This window comes from Enhydra lutris, unplaced genomic scaffold (assembly GCF_002288905.1).
Source record: "Enhydra lutris kenyoni isolate GAN:26980312 unplaced genomic scaffold, ASM228890v2 scaffoldscaffold2, whole genome shotgun sequence".
Classification (NCBI taxonomy): Eukaryota; Metazoa; Chordata; class Mammalia; order Carnivora; family Mustelidae; genus Enhydra; species Enhydra lutris.
The window spans coordinates 1,224,526-1,238,611 of NW_019154086.1; the positions used below are offsets into that span (position 1 = coordinate 1,224,526).

Consider the following 14,086-nt stretch of genomic DNA (forward strand, 5'->3'; position numbering starts at 1 on the left):
AAAATGAGAATAAATGTCTTGAGAACTAAATTAGATACATGAGGAGCCAAGGAATACACCACACCTGTCACTCAATAAAAGGAAACTCAATACATGGAACCTCTTATTATTGGCAGCATCAGAATTAAGGAATTCTTATGTCCCATAGTTATTTTCCATTAAGTATTTTTCTTCCAATCAGGTCTCTTAACTAAGTCACTGATTAACACAGATCTAGTCACTTGTCTAGCATACAATCTATTATAGAATATGCAATCATTGCTTCACCTAATGATGTGTAGAAATGTTTCCTGGCAAAGAATTAAACTGTAATCAACAGCTTACTACATTTCCATAGCTCTTTCTAAACTATGTCCAACTGAAGGAGGATGTTTCCTACACATATTGTGGGCCTGAGTCAAAGGAAAATCAGTATGTATAAAATGTTTAAAAATCTCCATCACCTCAAACTCTTTTTTTTTTCAATTGAATGTCCAAAGTTAGAAAGCAAAGTAGAATTATATAAGAAAGTCATGTAATTAAGAGTTTAATCAACATCAAGAATGATAGGAGGGTAGACTGCTAAGTAGAGGTATAGTTGGTCAAAATATAAACACACTAACATATAAATTAAAAACAGTGCATGCCTAGAACTAGATGGATTTTACTAACTTCTATTCTTTACGTTGCTCTACTGAAGGCTTTCTGCCAAATCCACATGCCATTTTGATATCTTTACTGTAAGAAATACGGATATTTCTTGCCCAATATATAGAAGTATGTCTTTACTATAGCATATAAGAAACACACAAATACAAAGAGCCCAGTTTTTAATCCTAGACACCTGACAGAATTCTAGTTCTGCTTCCGTCAATAGCTTACCAAGTGACCTCTGACAAGTCACTTTCCAAATCAGAACCTCAATGTCCTGAGCTATAAGGAAACAGTCCAAATTAAGAATTTATCCAACTTTGGAGCTCCTGATGGCTCAGTCTGTTAAGCCTCCGCCTTCAGCTCAGGTCATGATTCTAGCGTCCTGGGATCAAGCCCCAGGTCCGACTCCCTGCTCAGTGAAGCGGGAGAAACTGCTTCTCCCTCTGCCCTTCCCCCCACTCTCTTGAACTGGCGCAACTCCCTCTCTCTCACATAAATATCTTTTAAAAAAGAGGATTCATCCAACTTAGACACAGGCTTGCATGAAATGTACTTGATTCAGAGTAAGTTATATACACTTGTCTCTTGGACACAAGCGTATCATCTAAAATGTGATCATCACAGCCTGTAAAAAGACTACCCTACAGAATAACTGTTGTGCTTTCTCCTGCACCAAATACTGCTTTCTTCACTGTTGCTGATGGTTCAACTATTTCCACAATACAAAATGGCAAACATCTGCTTTTATTCCTCCATACAGAAGCTTCAATGACCAATAAATCTTAAAACAACCTTTCATTTAATCTGGTGCCTTATTAAAAAAAAAAAAAGTACTCTTTTCCTATTTCAACTAGCAATTCTCACAAGGTGTTCAGTATCAGTGTAAAATTAGACCATGTTATCAGTCATTTATTGTCCAACGAATATGAATGTGAACTGTGCCATTAACTAAAAGGCTTATGCGGGGCCAGATGATCACAGTACAGCCAGGGAAAGTGAGCGCCCTCCATATTCATAATGCTTCTGAAAGATCACCAAATGTTTCAAGTTCAAGTGGAATGTGTTCTTAAAATGTCTTGGATTTCTCTCTGCAATGCTACTGAAACTGGCTTCAGTACCTTCTACAGTGTACTTGGTTATCATGTAATTCCCCTGCAGAGGAAGTGAAAGAAAATCAGGGGCTGCCTGCATTTGTGAACAGGAAGACAGGTTCTCCAAATCCTTTCTGCTCTACAGGATTTACTTGCTTCACTGTTTTTTTAAGGAGTCAAAATTATTTTGTTGTTTTTTTTTTTTTAGTTGAAATAATAGCTGCCTTATAAATGTGTTTTTTACAGCACTGCCTGTTTCGAAAGCAGTGTTACCTCCTAATATATCATAAGAAGCTGAAAGAGGCTAAACAGTGTACCTTAAGTTAGACAACCATTCCAAATTAAGCACAATTGGACATATCCATGCCCAAAGCAAAAACTCTTTGAGCTCTTTCTTGCTCATGCTTTCCCACCTTTTTTTGATCATAATCCACTCCAAGTTTGCAATCTGTACATCCATCTCTTTAGTCTCCAACCCAAAACTTTCAGATTCTTCACAGTTATCTCCCCTTATAATCAAAAACTTTAAAAATACATATTATGCTTATCTGTTTAGTTAAAGGTTTATAAGAACCTTGCTCCCTTTATGTCAAAATAAATCTGAGAGAAAATAGCAAACAAAAATTCTGAATGGAACCTAACACCATCTATGAAACTTACCTGGATGCTCTAGTAACAGTGACAAAATGATACTATATAACATTCCTGGAAAATATGAAACTATCAGCATTGTCTTACAGAACTAAAGTCAATCCATAAACAAGTAAGCTCACTGTCTGCAAAGGAAATTACTGTGTTGTACAGGCTTTGATTTAACTTCGATACCAATCAACATCTTATGGAAATTTGAAAAATGGAAAAAAATACAATAAAAAGTAAAAGTGACTTGTTCCTTGTCCTCTATTCCTACCCCAGTGAATTCACGCAAATGATAATAGGTCTTAATCTAGTGTCATTAGTTCAGCTAGCTCAGGTCAGTCTGTCCACTGAGCACAAGCTGTCAGACAGTCTGATAAGTTTTCCGAAGTCTCTCTTATATGTAAGGATCCAAAAAAGAAATTGAAATTCGTCAGCAACCAGTCTCATGTTGAGAGAAAGGGAGTAAATTAATACAGAGAATGATACACGTTGCTTACAGAAATAAGTAGTTCAAAGAGGCTTGAAGAAATTACAAAAAGAAGCAGGACAGACTTAACAGAAAATGATCACTTGAGTGAGTGAGGCCTGGTGGGGTGTTGAAATAGGCAGATTTGGACAGTGTAGAAGGAAACTCACTCCAGGCAGGGCAACAGGGCTCACAGGAACAACAGTCTGGAAGAAGTGAAAAACTCCAAGTATTACAAGGCAGCTTGAATAGTAATGTCAAGCCTGATTGCATACCACTACATTTTACAGAAAGTTTTCATATACATTTCTTCAGTTAACTGTCATCACAAGCCCAGGTATTAGGCACAGTATATATTATCTCCAATAAACAGATAATAAAACCAAAGCTTAGAGATACTGAGTGTTATCTCTGAGTTCTTACACCTAATAGGTGGTAAACAGGAGATGTGAAACCAGGTCTCACAAGTCTAGGTTGAGGGTATTTCCTTCCAGAAAGCAGTCAGTCTGCTGAAGTTAAATTTTATACTGTAAGTCTGATTTCAATTAGGAAGAACGATTTAATGTATCAGTAAACTAGAGCAAATACTGCAAAATAATTATAGGAGGAGCTCAATTACTAAAAAGATGCTTGGCAGAGGTGTATAGAGTAAAAATGTAGCCTCCTTCTATATTTAAAAGGAAAAAGAAAATGAGAGGCATATCACATATTGCCAAGTAAACAAGGATTAGAAACGTCTGCATTTCTTACCTCCCTTCAATTGGCATAAATCTTTTCAACATCTGTTCCCCCCATTTTGTGGGGAACATAGGGAGAGAACCCATAAATAGGGAAGAGAAAGTTGGGGTGGCTCAGTGGGTTAAAGCCTCTGCCTTCAGCTCAGGTCATGAACCCAGGGTCCTGGGATCGAGCCCCACATTGGGCTCTCTGCTCAGCAGGGAGCCTGCTTCCTCCTCTCTCTCTGCCTGCCTCTCTGCCTACCTGTGATCTGTCTGTCAAATAAATAAATAAAATATTTTTTAAAAATAGGGAAGAGAAAGTAAACTAAAAAAAAGATAAATAAAATGTTGATAAACCCAAATATGAACAGCTGAACAACACCCTAGTCATTTCTGTTCTACAATCTAGAGAGCAAGTTTTCATGTTTTACACAGTAATCAGTTATGAAACAGAAAACAAATTTAGAACCTGGAGACAATCTGTGGTAGACAGGTACCCTCCAGGTTTTAAGTGCCAATGAAAACTTCACATATCCAGAAGAGGCTTTGTAGTAAGGACTTCACTCAGTAGTCACATCCAACTGCCCATGGTATTTCAGCAATGTCCCCTTTAGCTGCGTGATCACCAGTATCCATCTACTCTGATGAAGTTATTAGAAACCTCCTTTTTTACTCACAAAGCGTCTGGGTTTGGCCTATAAATTCTTTGGCGACCCTGTCTTAAGCCTAGTAGTTTTCCTAGTATGGGAAGCTTGAGAGTCACTGACACGAAGTTCCTGCACTTCAGGGATGTTAAAAGCACACTAAACTGGGGTCTATCCATAACTCCCTAACCATTTCTAAACCTCCGATCACTCCTCTCCAACATACACACATAGCCAAAATGACCTTTTGAAGATCGGCTCTGTGAAGCTCTAATGGAATAACTATAAAAAGAAACGAAGAAATGCTTTGTGGGTCCACTAAAGCCCTATTTGAAATAACGTCTGACCATGGAAACCTAGGAAAACAAGAGAAGCAGACATGTCCAGTTAAAATCCAGCCATCAGGGATAGATAGGATAAGGGACCTTTTGTAGGCAAAGCCAGAAAGTGACCTGTAAATACAGATATTGAGAATGGGCAGTTCTTTCCAAATAGCTGTTGGCCCAGATGTCAGAGCAAGCTCAAGAAGTGCAGATGGGGCGATAACAATCTTAATCAAGTCTCTTTCTCTACTTCAGGTTTCCCATCTAGACAATAAGGACTTTTTGAAAGTATTTGTCAACCCTAATATTCTGTATTTTACAGACCCTCATAATATGAAAGAAAAAAAACAATATTTTAAAGCATTTGACAGAAAAGTGTTCCTAAAATATTAATGTAGTTAATGCAATAAACTACGGACTCCTCTATACAGTCAATTAAAAAAAAAAAAAAAAAACAGGAAAAAAATATTGTTGTTGATTGGGAGGCAGTGAAGAAGCAAAGATACCCTTATAAGCCACTCACACTTTTTCTATTTGCAGTTAAAAATCCCGGAGTAAAGTTAATGGATTAAGTGACTCAGCTTTTATGACTCATTAGAAAAATAAAAGCCAAAAAAGTCCAGTGGAGACTCCCCTGGTTATTTGGTCACTGAGGAGTTGTGTTGAGACTGGAAACACTCATCACACACTAAACATTCAAAGCCTAGTGATAAATCAGCCTAGGTACTTCTGATAGAAGTTTCTAAGAAGACTAAGTAACACTTCCTTCATGCAAATGTCAGTAACACATTTTGAAGAGAGCCAGTGATAAGCAATAAGCTAAAAATCAAAGGCAAACTTATTTAAAAAGTTGAATCTGTTTACTCATCCAATTCATTCATTAAAGCCCACAGACCCTTACTCAGAGCTGACATACAAAATACTCTTTACACATGGCTTCTATCTAGAGAATCAATTTTGAAGTACCTAGAAGTATATATGGAGTGTAAATTTATTCTTCCAAAAAAAGAAAAATCAGGATTTGTCTATATTTTTAAAAGTCACTATCAATCTAAAACACACTATCATAGGAATTCAATCAGCAATAATCAATGACACTGACATATTAAAGAAAAGTTGTAACTGATGCTCATGGTGACAACTGAATATCAAAAAAAAAAAAAGTTAAATAAGGATGTTTTTTAAAGTTTCATCAAAAATGGTCCCCCAAAACCTACTATTTGTTCCTATAAAGTACCAGATAATAAAAAGTTTAAGCTTTGCTGGTCATATGGTCCCTGCCACAACTACTCATCTCAGCCTTCGTAGCGTGAAAGCAGACACAGGCAATATGTAAACAATGAACATGGTTTTGTTCCAATAAAATTTTACTTATAGAAACTGAAATATGAATTTCATAGCATTTTCATATGTCATCAATCTTTCTCTTTTTTTTCAATCATTAACAAATATAAAACCCATTCTCAGCTCACCTGCTGTGTGAAAACAAAGAAGTGGGTAGGCTGCATTTGTCCATGGTCCACAGTTTACAGACCCCTACCCTAGAGGAACAAATTCCAATTACTAGAGAGGGAAAAAAAAATGCTGCTCAATATTCTTGAACACTGACAGAGAAATGAGTTGCCACTACAAAAACTTGAGAAATTAGAGAGTAGGGAGGATTCCTGCACTAGGGTGACCACGGTATTCTTGTCAGTATACTGCAAATGTCCATTGGGAAAATCCAAATGTATAATCTGGGTTTTAAAAACTACAGACTCCTGGGACCACATCCAAGAGATTTAGTAGGGCCAGCAATGTGTTTATAGTGAAGCTCCCATCAAGAACAGTCTAATGTTGCACCAAAGTTTAAAAACAATTGACATTTGCAAAATATATATCTGATATAAGACCTGACTCCACAATGTATAAAGAACCCTCAAAACTCAATAAAAAGAAAACAGTGGAATTTTTTTAAGAGGGGCCAAAAGCTTAGAACACACACTTCAACAAATATATAAGACTGGCAAATAAGCATAAGATAAGAGGCTTAACATCATTAGTTATTAGAGAAATGCAAACTAAAGCCACATGTATTATTATACACCTATTAAAATAGCTCAAAGTAAAAAACAAAAACAACAACAACAACAAAAAACCCCTGACAACGCAAAATGCAAACTGTGGGCAAGGATGCAGAGCAAATAGAGCTGGTGGGATGGTGGGAATGCAAAATGGTACAGCCACTTCGAAAAACAGTCTGGCAGTTTCTTATAAAGCTGTACACTCACCATATGACCCAGCAATCCCACCATACCATAAGTGCTTACCCAAAAGAAATGAAAATTTTCTTTCACCAAAAAAACCTCTATATGCAAATGTTTACAGGGCCTTTATATCCACCAAAAGTGAAAACAACCCAAATGTTCTTCAACAAGTGAATGGATAAGCTAACTGTGGTAGAGCCAAACACTGGAACTCAACAATGAGAACAACCAGAATTACTAATACATACAACATAGTATCAGATACATTATGCTAACTGAAAGAAGCTAAACTCAAAAAGGTACTTACTGTATGAGCCAAATGATATGACATTTTTGCAAAGGAAAAAATTACAGTGGCAGAAAACAAATCAATGGCTAATGAGAGACAGGGGAAAAGGGTAGAGAAGTTTGGGGGTTATGTAACTGTACTGCTCTTGACTGTTGCAATAATTACAAGACTATGCATGTGTTAAAATTCAGAACTGTAAATTAAGGATGAGTTTTTACTGTAAATAAATTATACCTCAGTAAATCTGACTAAAAAGGAAAAAAAATACTGATATATAAACAAAACTGATTACACCTTGTTCTGGTTTATGAGAAACTTTTCACTGTTTTAATGTTAGTGTATATGGTTACCAACTATCATATGCATACATACATACTTTAATGTATGTGGAGGATTTTTTGTAAATGAAATGATGTAAAAATAAATGGGTGTGTGTGTGTATGTGTGTGCACATTTGTCATGACGTCTAACGGTAGTATCTGGGAACTCTTTTGCAGTGGTTTCTAAATTGAAACATCTGGGGATAAATGGTCTAAATAATCCCCAAAATCCTTCTGCATATATAAGCCAATTATCCTTTGTAGGTCTTATTCAAGAATTAGGGTATCCTAATTTTACCTTTGAAGCACAGGTCACCTTTAAGTGGGTCATCAGTTAAAAATATTAATTCAACAGACATTCCATAGCTAGTTCTGAAACTGCAAATACAGCTATGATAGGTTTGTTTTTCCCCCATGACTCAGAGTGATTCATTTTAAAAATATGCTCGTTGTACTTAGAAAACTAGGATTTCAAGCAGAGTTCCCTAAAGTTTTGTGGTATCTATAAACGCTTTCTTTATGAGCAGAATATCACATAGCTTTTTATCACTAAGGCAAATTCATTTATTGCAATAAAAACTCCTAGACCCCTGGCAAGGACTGTGGAAAAACCATGGCCTATGGCTTTCTTTGAGTTTATTTCCCCTATATGTTCAAAGTGTCCAAGCCTTTAAAGTTTAGCCCCATCAGGTAGAATACAGCAGAGAAGACATGCAGTTTTTTGTTGTTTTTTTTTTTTTTAAATACAGCATTGAGGCAAGAGTGTGACTTCCCACACTTGATTCAATAATTCATTTGATGAATCAAAAATAAAACCTAAAAAAAGGTTTTAATTAAAAAATAAAGCCTATATTATCTCATTAACATTCATATCAAAAATTATCCCTAAAGTAATGTCAAAACATCACTGAAATTGTTCTCATTATTTTCATTCAACTGTTCTAAACATAAGATAGTATTAATGAAAAACATTAAAAATTAATCTGATGTATGTATAGAGTAATTTAAAAGAGAGATGACAAGGGGAAGGGGGAAAAGAAAGAAAAAGGAAGGGAAAAGGTAGGAGAAAAGAGAGAAAATGCAGGAGGAGGGAGAAGGTAGGATAGGAGAGAATATTTGCAGCTTTAAATGTTTCTAATTCTAGCCCCAATGTGCTAATTCCTAGCTACTTAACCTCAGCAGTTCAGTACACTCACTTCCCCATTCTATCCCTAAGACTTTCCTCTGGAAAATGAAGAGGTTGGTTGGGATTAGTGGTTTTTAATGCTTTCTACTCTGAGATCCTTTGATTAAATATCAATTAACTTGACAGTTTCACACATGGAGGAAGTTGTTCTTTAGGTATCTATTAGTTAAAAAAAATTCAATGACTTAAAATAGTTTATTAAAAAATCGTAATTTACAAATGATAGCTATATCCATTTTTAAAAATTAATTCAAACAAGAAAGTATTTCATCCTTGTACATAGCAACAAACTGGAAGAGTTTTCCTTTTTCCTTTATGTGAGAGGCACTTGGGGTGCAGTATAAATTTAGAGGGTTCTTTACAGCAACTCCTTGAACTCTACACAACTGCCTCTCCACTACAGTGAAGATCATGTCCATGCGCCACAGGGCATGCTTTATTGTGAAACTACCCTTGCATAACAGGTGGCACACAGTAGATATAAACACTTTTTTAAAAAATACGTATCTAAGATTCTTTCCAACTTCCAAATTGTGAGATAAGTGCTTTAAACCTATTACTCAAAGAAAAATCAAAACCACAAAAGAGCATTTGTTAGATGTTTTCACTAAAATTTTATTCTTAATAATGATTACCTCCAAGGACAGAAGAAGAGCATAGAATTCTTTCTTTTTTTTCTTTTCACTTTTTGTTATACATATCTACATAGGATAAAATCTATTTTTAAGATTCACCTATGAGAAATTGAATCTGTTTACTCATCCAATGAGAAAATAAACATTATGAGAAAATAAACATTAGGGAAAAAAAAATTAGAAGTTTTTATACAAAAAATAAATAAATAAATACGTATTTCTTTAATAAATTTAATTCTGGCACTGTGATCTGTAATCCCTATGGATAAAAGGCATTAACCCTGCCCTTTAAGAGCCTAGACTCTGAAAAGAAATATATTATTTTTAATATATAATAATAATATACTACACCAGAGGTATGATTCCTGAACCAACAGGGAGCATTTAATAATACATTCATTCATTCATTCATTCACATATGCAAATATTTGCTGAATATTTTCTGGCTATGTGAAAGACCTGAAGCCAGATGAGGGTAAAGAAAGATAAATAAGATACAAATCTCCCAACTCAGGTAGATTCAGCCATTGTCTCCTTAAAAAACAGCAACAACAACAACAACAAAAACCTACTGTATAATTCTGAAGAAGAGAGAAAATGAGTTTGCCCTGGAGCCAGATGCTGTATGTCTCACAAATACTGCCTTCACATTACATGCCTAGCGTGCACGTGATACGCTTTAGATCTCTGGGAAAACTTGCTTAATTTACTGCACCAGCCCTAATTTTGTATCTTTCCCCTTAAAATTCTGGATGTGTGCCATTAATTTAATTTACCTCATTATACCACTGGGGTGTCCTGAACCTAAAATGAATCAGTGCTTTTGAGACATATTTCTGAAAATGTATTAAACTTTATCTTTCAGAAAGGAAAAGATTTTTTCAGAATAGCTAGCTGCTTTTACTTCAAGAAATAAGTCACTAGGTATATTGATTTCAGACACGCACACACACACACAGAGTTAACCAACTCTGGAGATGGTGGAACTTTCCATCTGAAGAGTAGTACAAACACATAATACATAATGCATTTCTTACTACTGTAAGAGAAGAAATAAGAAGGCTGGCAGTAGCAACTGGTGTGTTGTGCTAAATGGCTATAAATGGGAAAACTCAAACGCCTATAAAATTACAAAGGAGTTGGTAAAAGTTTAAGAGTCTAGAAATGGCTTTGATGGACAGGCTAATATTAGTTTTTAGATCAACATTTTAAGAGTTAAAACTCTGTTAGACAGAAGGAGCAAGACTATGATGATAAGTGAGCCACTCCAATTAAGTAGCGATATGGGAATCTAAGTGGAGGGGGCAAATAGGAAAGTGAGGGGTCTGGACTATTGTGTCAGAAAGCAAATTCGGGAAAGAAGCCAAAACTGACCAAAAACCTAAGTCTGTCAACTGACGAAAAGCATTCATTTTTTAGAAAAATATATTCCAGCTCCGATCTAAACTAAGAAACTTAAAGAATACTGTTGGAACCTGACTATACCTTTGTCTAACATTCGCAAATTGCATGATGCATTTGAATTATACATCTACTGATTTAAGAAAACAATGGCTGGAATTATTTCAAATCTTGTTGGGTAGAAGCTCCAATGTTTCAGGAGAAATAAAGGACTATTCCTAAACATTGGCAACAGTAATTGCATTACAAAAAGTATGTGTGTTCCAAATACGCTTTTAAACCAGAAATAATGATGTGTGTTGACATTTAGCTAGACTTAATTCCTTTCATCTACATAGGAATTCAAATGTGTCCCTTTGTCTCCTACTTTAAGAGATTTCCTAAGGTAAAAATACTACTGTAATTTTCTTTTTTTTTAAAGGTCTGTCCAAATGATGAAATCTTCAACCACCTTAAAAGTAAGCAAGCACTGGATTTTAACATAGAACAGAAAATTTTAAAATATTCCCTGATGTCAGCTGTTACCCATGACCTCTGTTGAGATGTTCACAACAAAGGTCACAGGGCTCCCCAACCCCTCCCAAAGAAAAGGCAGTGTGAAGCCACAGACATCCATTGCATTATTCTTAATCTCTATTGGAATCCACCCTATGACCCCAAATCGTAATTGTATATGAATCTACCAAAGTTTAGATTGAAAAGAGAAGTGGAGGAGACGGATTTTAAAAACAGCTTAAAAATCTATGCCAGGATATTAAGCAATTTACCACTAAACTTCCTTTACAAACTGAGTTGGAGTTTCAGTATTGAGAACAGTCTCAATGTGTATATTTTACCAAAACATGGGTACCAGCTTTATTCTCTTTAAATCAGGGTTCAAAGACATTGTTAGGGAATTACTGGGCCATAATTAAGAGTTATATTACAGAAAGATACCCTTTATTAGATTTGAATGAGTCCCAGGTCAAAAACTACACCCATTAGGAGGTTCCTAGCCTAATACAGCATTTCCTTTGAGGATCCTGGAACCAGAAAAGTCAGATGCTTACAAAGACAATGATCTCTACAATTTTTGACCACCTTCGAAATCAATCAGTATTTAATTCTAACTTAATGAAAGAGCCACACCAAATTTCCTTCCCACTTTACCATATCACGCAAACTGGATCATCAAACACCACATTATGCAAAGTGGAAGCCAATTTGAATGTGCTAAGATTCCAGAGCTTAGGAATAGAAACATCTTGCATTTTTAGATGGAAAGTGTTTTTTAGAATCCCTTGAGAAAGAATGTACTAGAATAAATCATTCATCATTCATGTTTTGGTTAGAAACCAGAGGACCTAAGAGTCATACAAATGCATATTCAAAAAGTGAGTTTCAAGTTTGTTCCAGGTCACAAACAGGTACAGGGGGCTGGGTAAAATCACAGCACTACAATGATTAATACTTAACCTGTTAGACTCCAGTGTTCACTCTACTCATCATCCACCCCCAAAAAAGTACAACACATTACATAGGGTCACTTTTTCTTTAGAGATATCCAACACACTGATACCTGTCCATAAAACTCCTACCCAAAAGGCTAAGTACAACCAGACAATCTCAGAGACTAGTACTTTCAAAGTGTAATCTGCCTTTCCTCCCACTCAAGCACCAGACTTGACACTGCTGTGAAAACTACATTTACATGTGAATACCTGAATAGTCACCAAAGCCTTGCTGGAAATTGAAAGGTTGAAAGATCTCAGGCCTAAGCTCTCAGACCCTTCAGGAACAATAGGGCAAGCCTGGCCCCATTAAAAATTCTACGTAAAACCAGTGACTCTATCTCCTAGTGTTCTGAATTCTGGGAAAGAAAGCAGTGAAGTCGACTTGGTATTTTGGGGTGGGCCTGAACACCCACAAGACCATCAGAGTCAAATCAAGTTGTCACTGAAACATGCAGTTCCAAGAAAGCAAAAATTCTTATTTTCAATTCCACATTTCCAGGACACCCCAGGCCACATTGTTCAGCTGAAACAATTGACATTCACAACAAAGACAACCTTTGCAAGCCTGGAGAGCACTCTGTGATTTCCACACTTCCGGGGCCAGAGAAGAGCCAAAGATAACTAAAGGTTAAGGTGATCCAGCACCCAAAATTTCAACAAAAAATGCTAGATCCTGGAGCAGACAATCAAGAGCAGAGGAGGGAAGTCAAAAGGCTACTTGCCAGTGGCTAAACCAGACCAGTACTAATCAACCATAATTTCCCAGGACATCAGAATAAAGAGCCGTTAAAAATCAAGGTCACCAGTCAGTCCCCTGTTCCCCCTTGCCCCTGCTTTTCCTAAGAAAAAATGCTTATAGCAACTTCCCATCAGCCTGCCCGCGCTGGGCAGTGCCAAGACTAAACTTTTAAACCTTGAGGGAGGTGGGAAAGTCAGCCAGCCAGCCGCTGGGCTAGGAAAAGTGGAGAGAAGGAGGGAAAGAGTCAAGTTTCAAAACAAAGGCTCCACAAGGAACTGAATGTCAACCCCTCCCCACTTTCTAGCCTTCAAGCCAGCTAGGCTGGGCCTTGATTTTTAAGGACACAAATAAGTCAGATTTACCGAGCTCTCGAGCGTTCACCAACGCTTTGCTCTTCGGTAAAACATTCTGCACAACCACTTGCTGAGGGTGGTGCTGTCCTCTCTCCCCCCACTTCCTCAGGGGAAGAAACCGGGCTCATTAAGTAGTGACTCGCCCAAGGTACCACAGTAGAGCCTCAAGTCAATTCTGTCCCCGACCAGGGCGCCAGGGCACCGGAGGCGCCCGCGCGAGGGCCTCGGGGGCCAAAAGGACGACGTCCCCGCGCGGAGAGAGCCAGGCTGGGAGAGGGGAGGGGCCCCGCGCGCCTCGCGCCCCGGCCCCTACCTTCCTTGACTCCCGGCAGCTTGGACTGGTCGATGGTGACTTCAGCCATGTTGGGCCGGGGTCCTGGCCGGCCCTCGCCGCCCTCTTCCCAGCCCTCTACCTTGCCGCCGCTGGCCACAAGCGCGGCCCCGCGCGCAGCGGCAGCGCCCGACGCGGCGCAAAGTCCGGCCGGCAGCGCGCCGACCGGGGGGAGGAGCGACCTCCGCGGAAGGGCTGGCGACAAAGGCGACCGGAGACCCGGCCCAGCGCCCCAGGCTGGCTGCCCAGCCACCCCGCCGCAGCCACCTGCTCCCGCGCCCCGGGCCCCGACCGATACCAAATATCCGGAGCCCGGAAATGGACCCGGGCCGTCCAGTACGGAGGGAGAGAGGAGACAGAAAGGCGGGCGGGCAGGCGGGCAGGCGGGCGGGCCTGGGTGGGGAGGGGGAGGGGAGCTGCAGGTCTGTAACCGCAACTGCGAGTGGTTGGTGAGCGAAGATCCGCGCCCGCGGCCGCCTCCCTGCTGTCTCCTTTGTGCCGCGCGACGCCCCAGAGGCTGAGGCCCCCCTGTGCTCCCGCCCCCGGGCCCTGCCTCCCTATCCTCGGAGGGTCGCGTC

At 38.6% G+C, this 14,086-nt stretch overlaps 1 protein-coding gene across 2 annotated transcripts in view; it reads right to left on the bottom strand.

The window, feature by feature from the left end:
* The window catches only part of LOC111148745 (coiled-coil domain containing 50), a 65,088-nt gene extending 51,255 nt beyond the window's left edge, over nucleotides 1-13,833 (bottom strand). For both annotated transcript variants that reach the window (XM_022505543.1, XM_022505538.1), the window contains exon 1: nucleotides 13,491-13,833. In XM_022505543.1, the coding sequence (XP_022361251.1) occupies nucleotides 13,491-13,539 (49 nt within the window). In that variant the 5' untranslated portion in view covers nucleotides 13,540-13,833. The remainder of the gene's footprint in view (nucleotides 1-13,490) is intronic.
* Nucleotides 13,834-14,086: the final 253 nt, after the last annotated feature.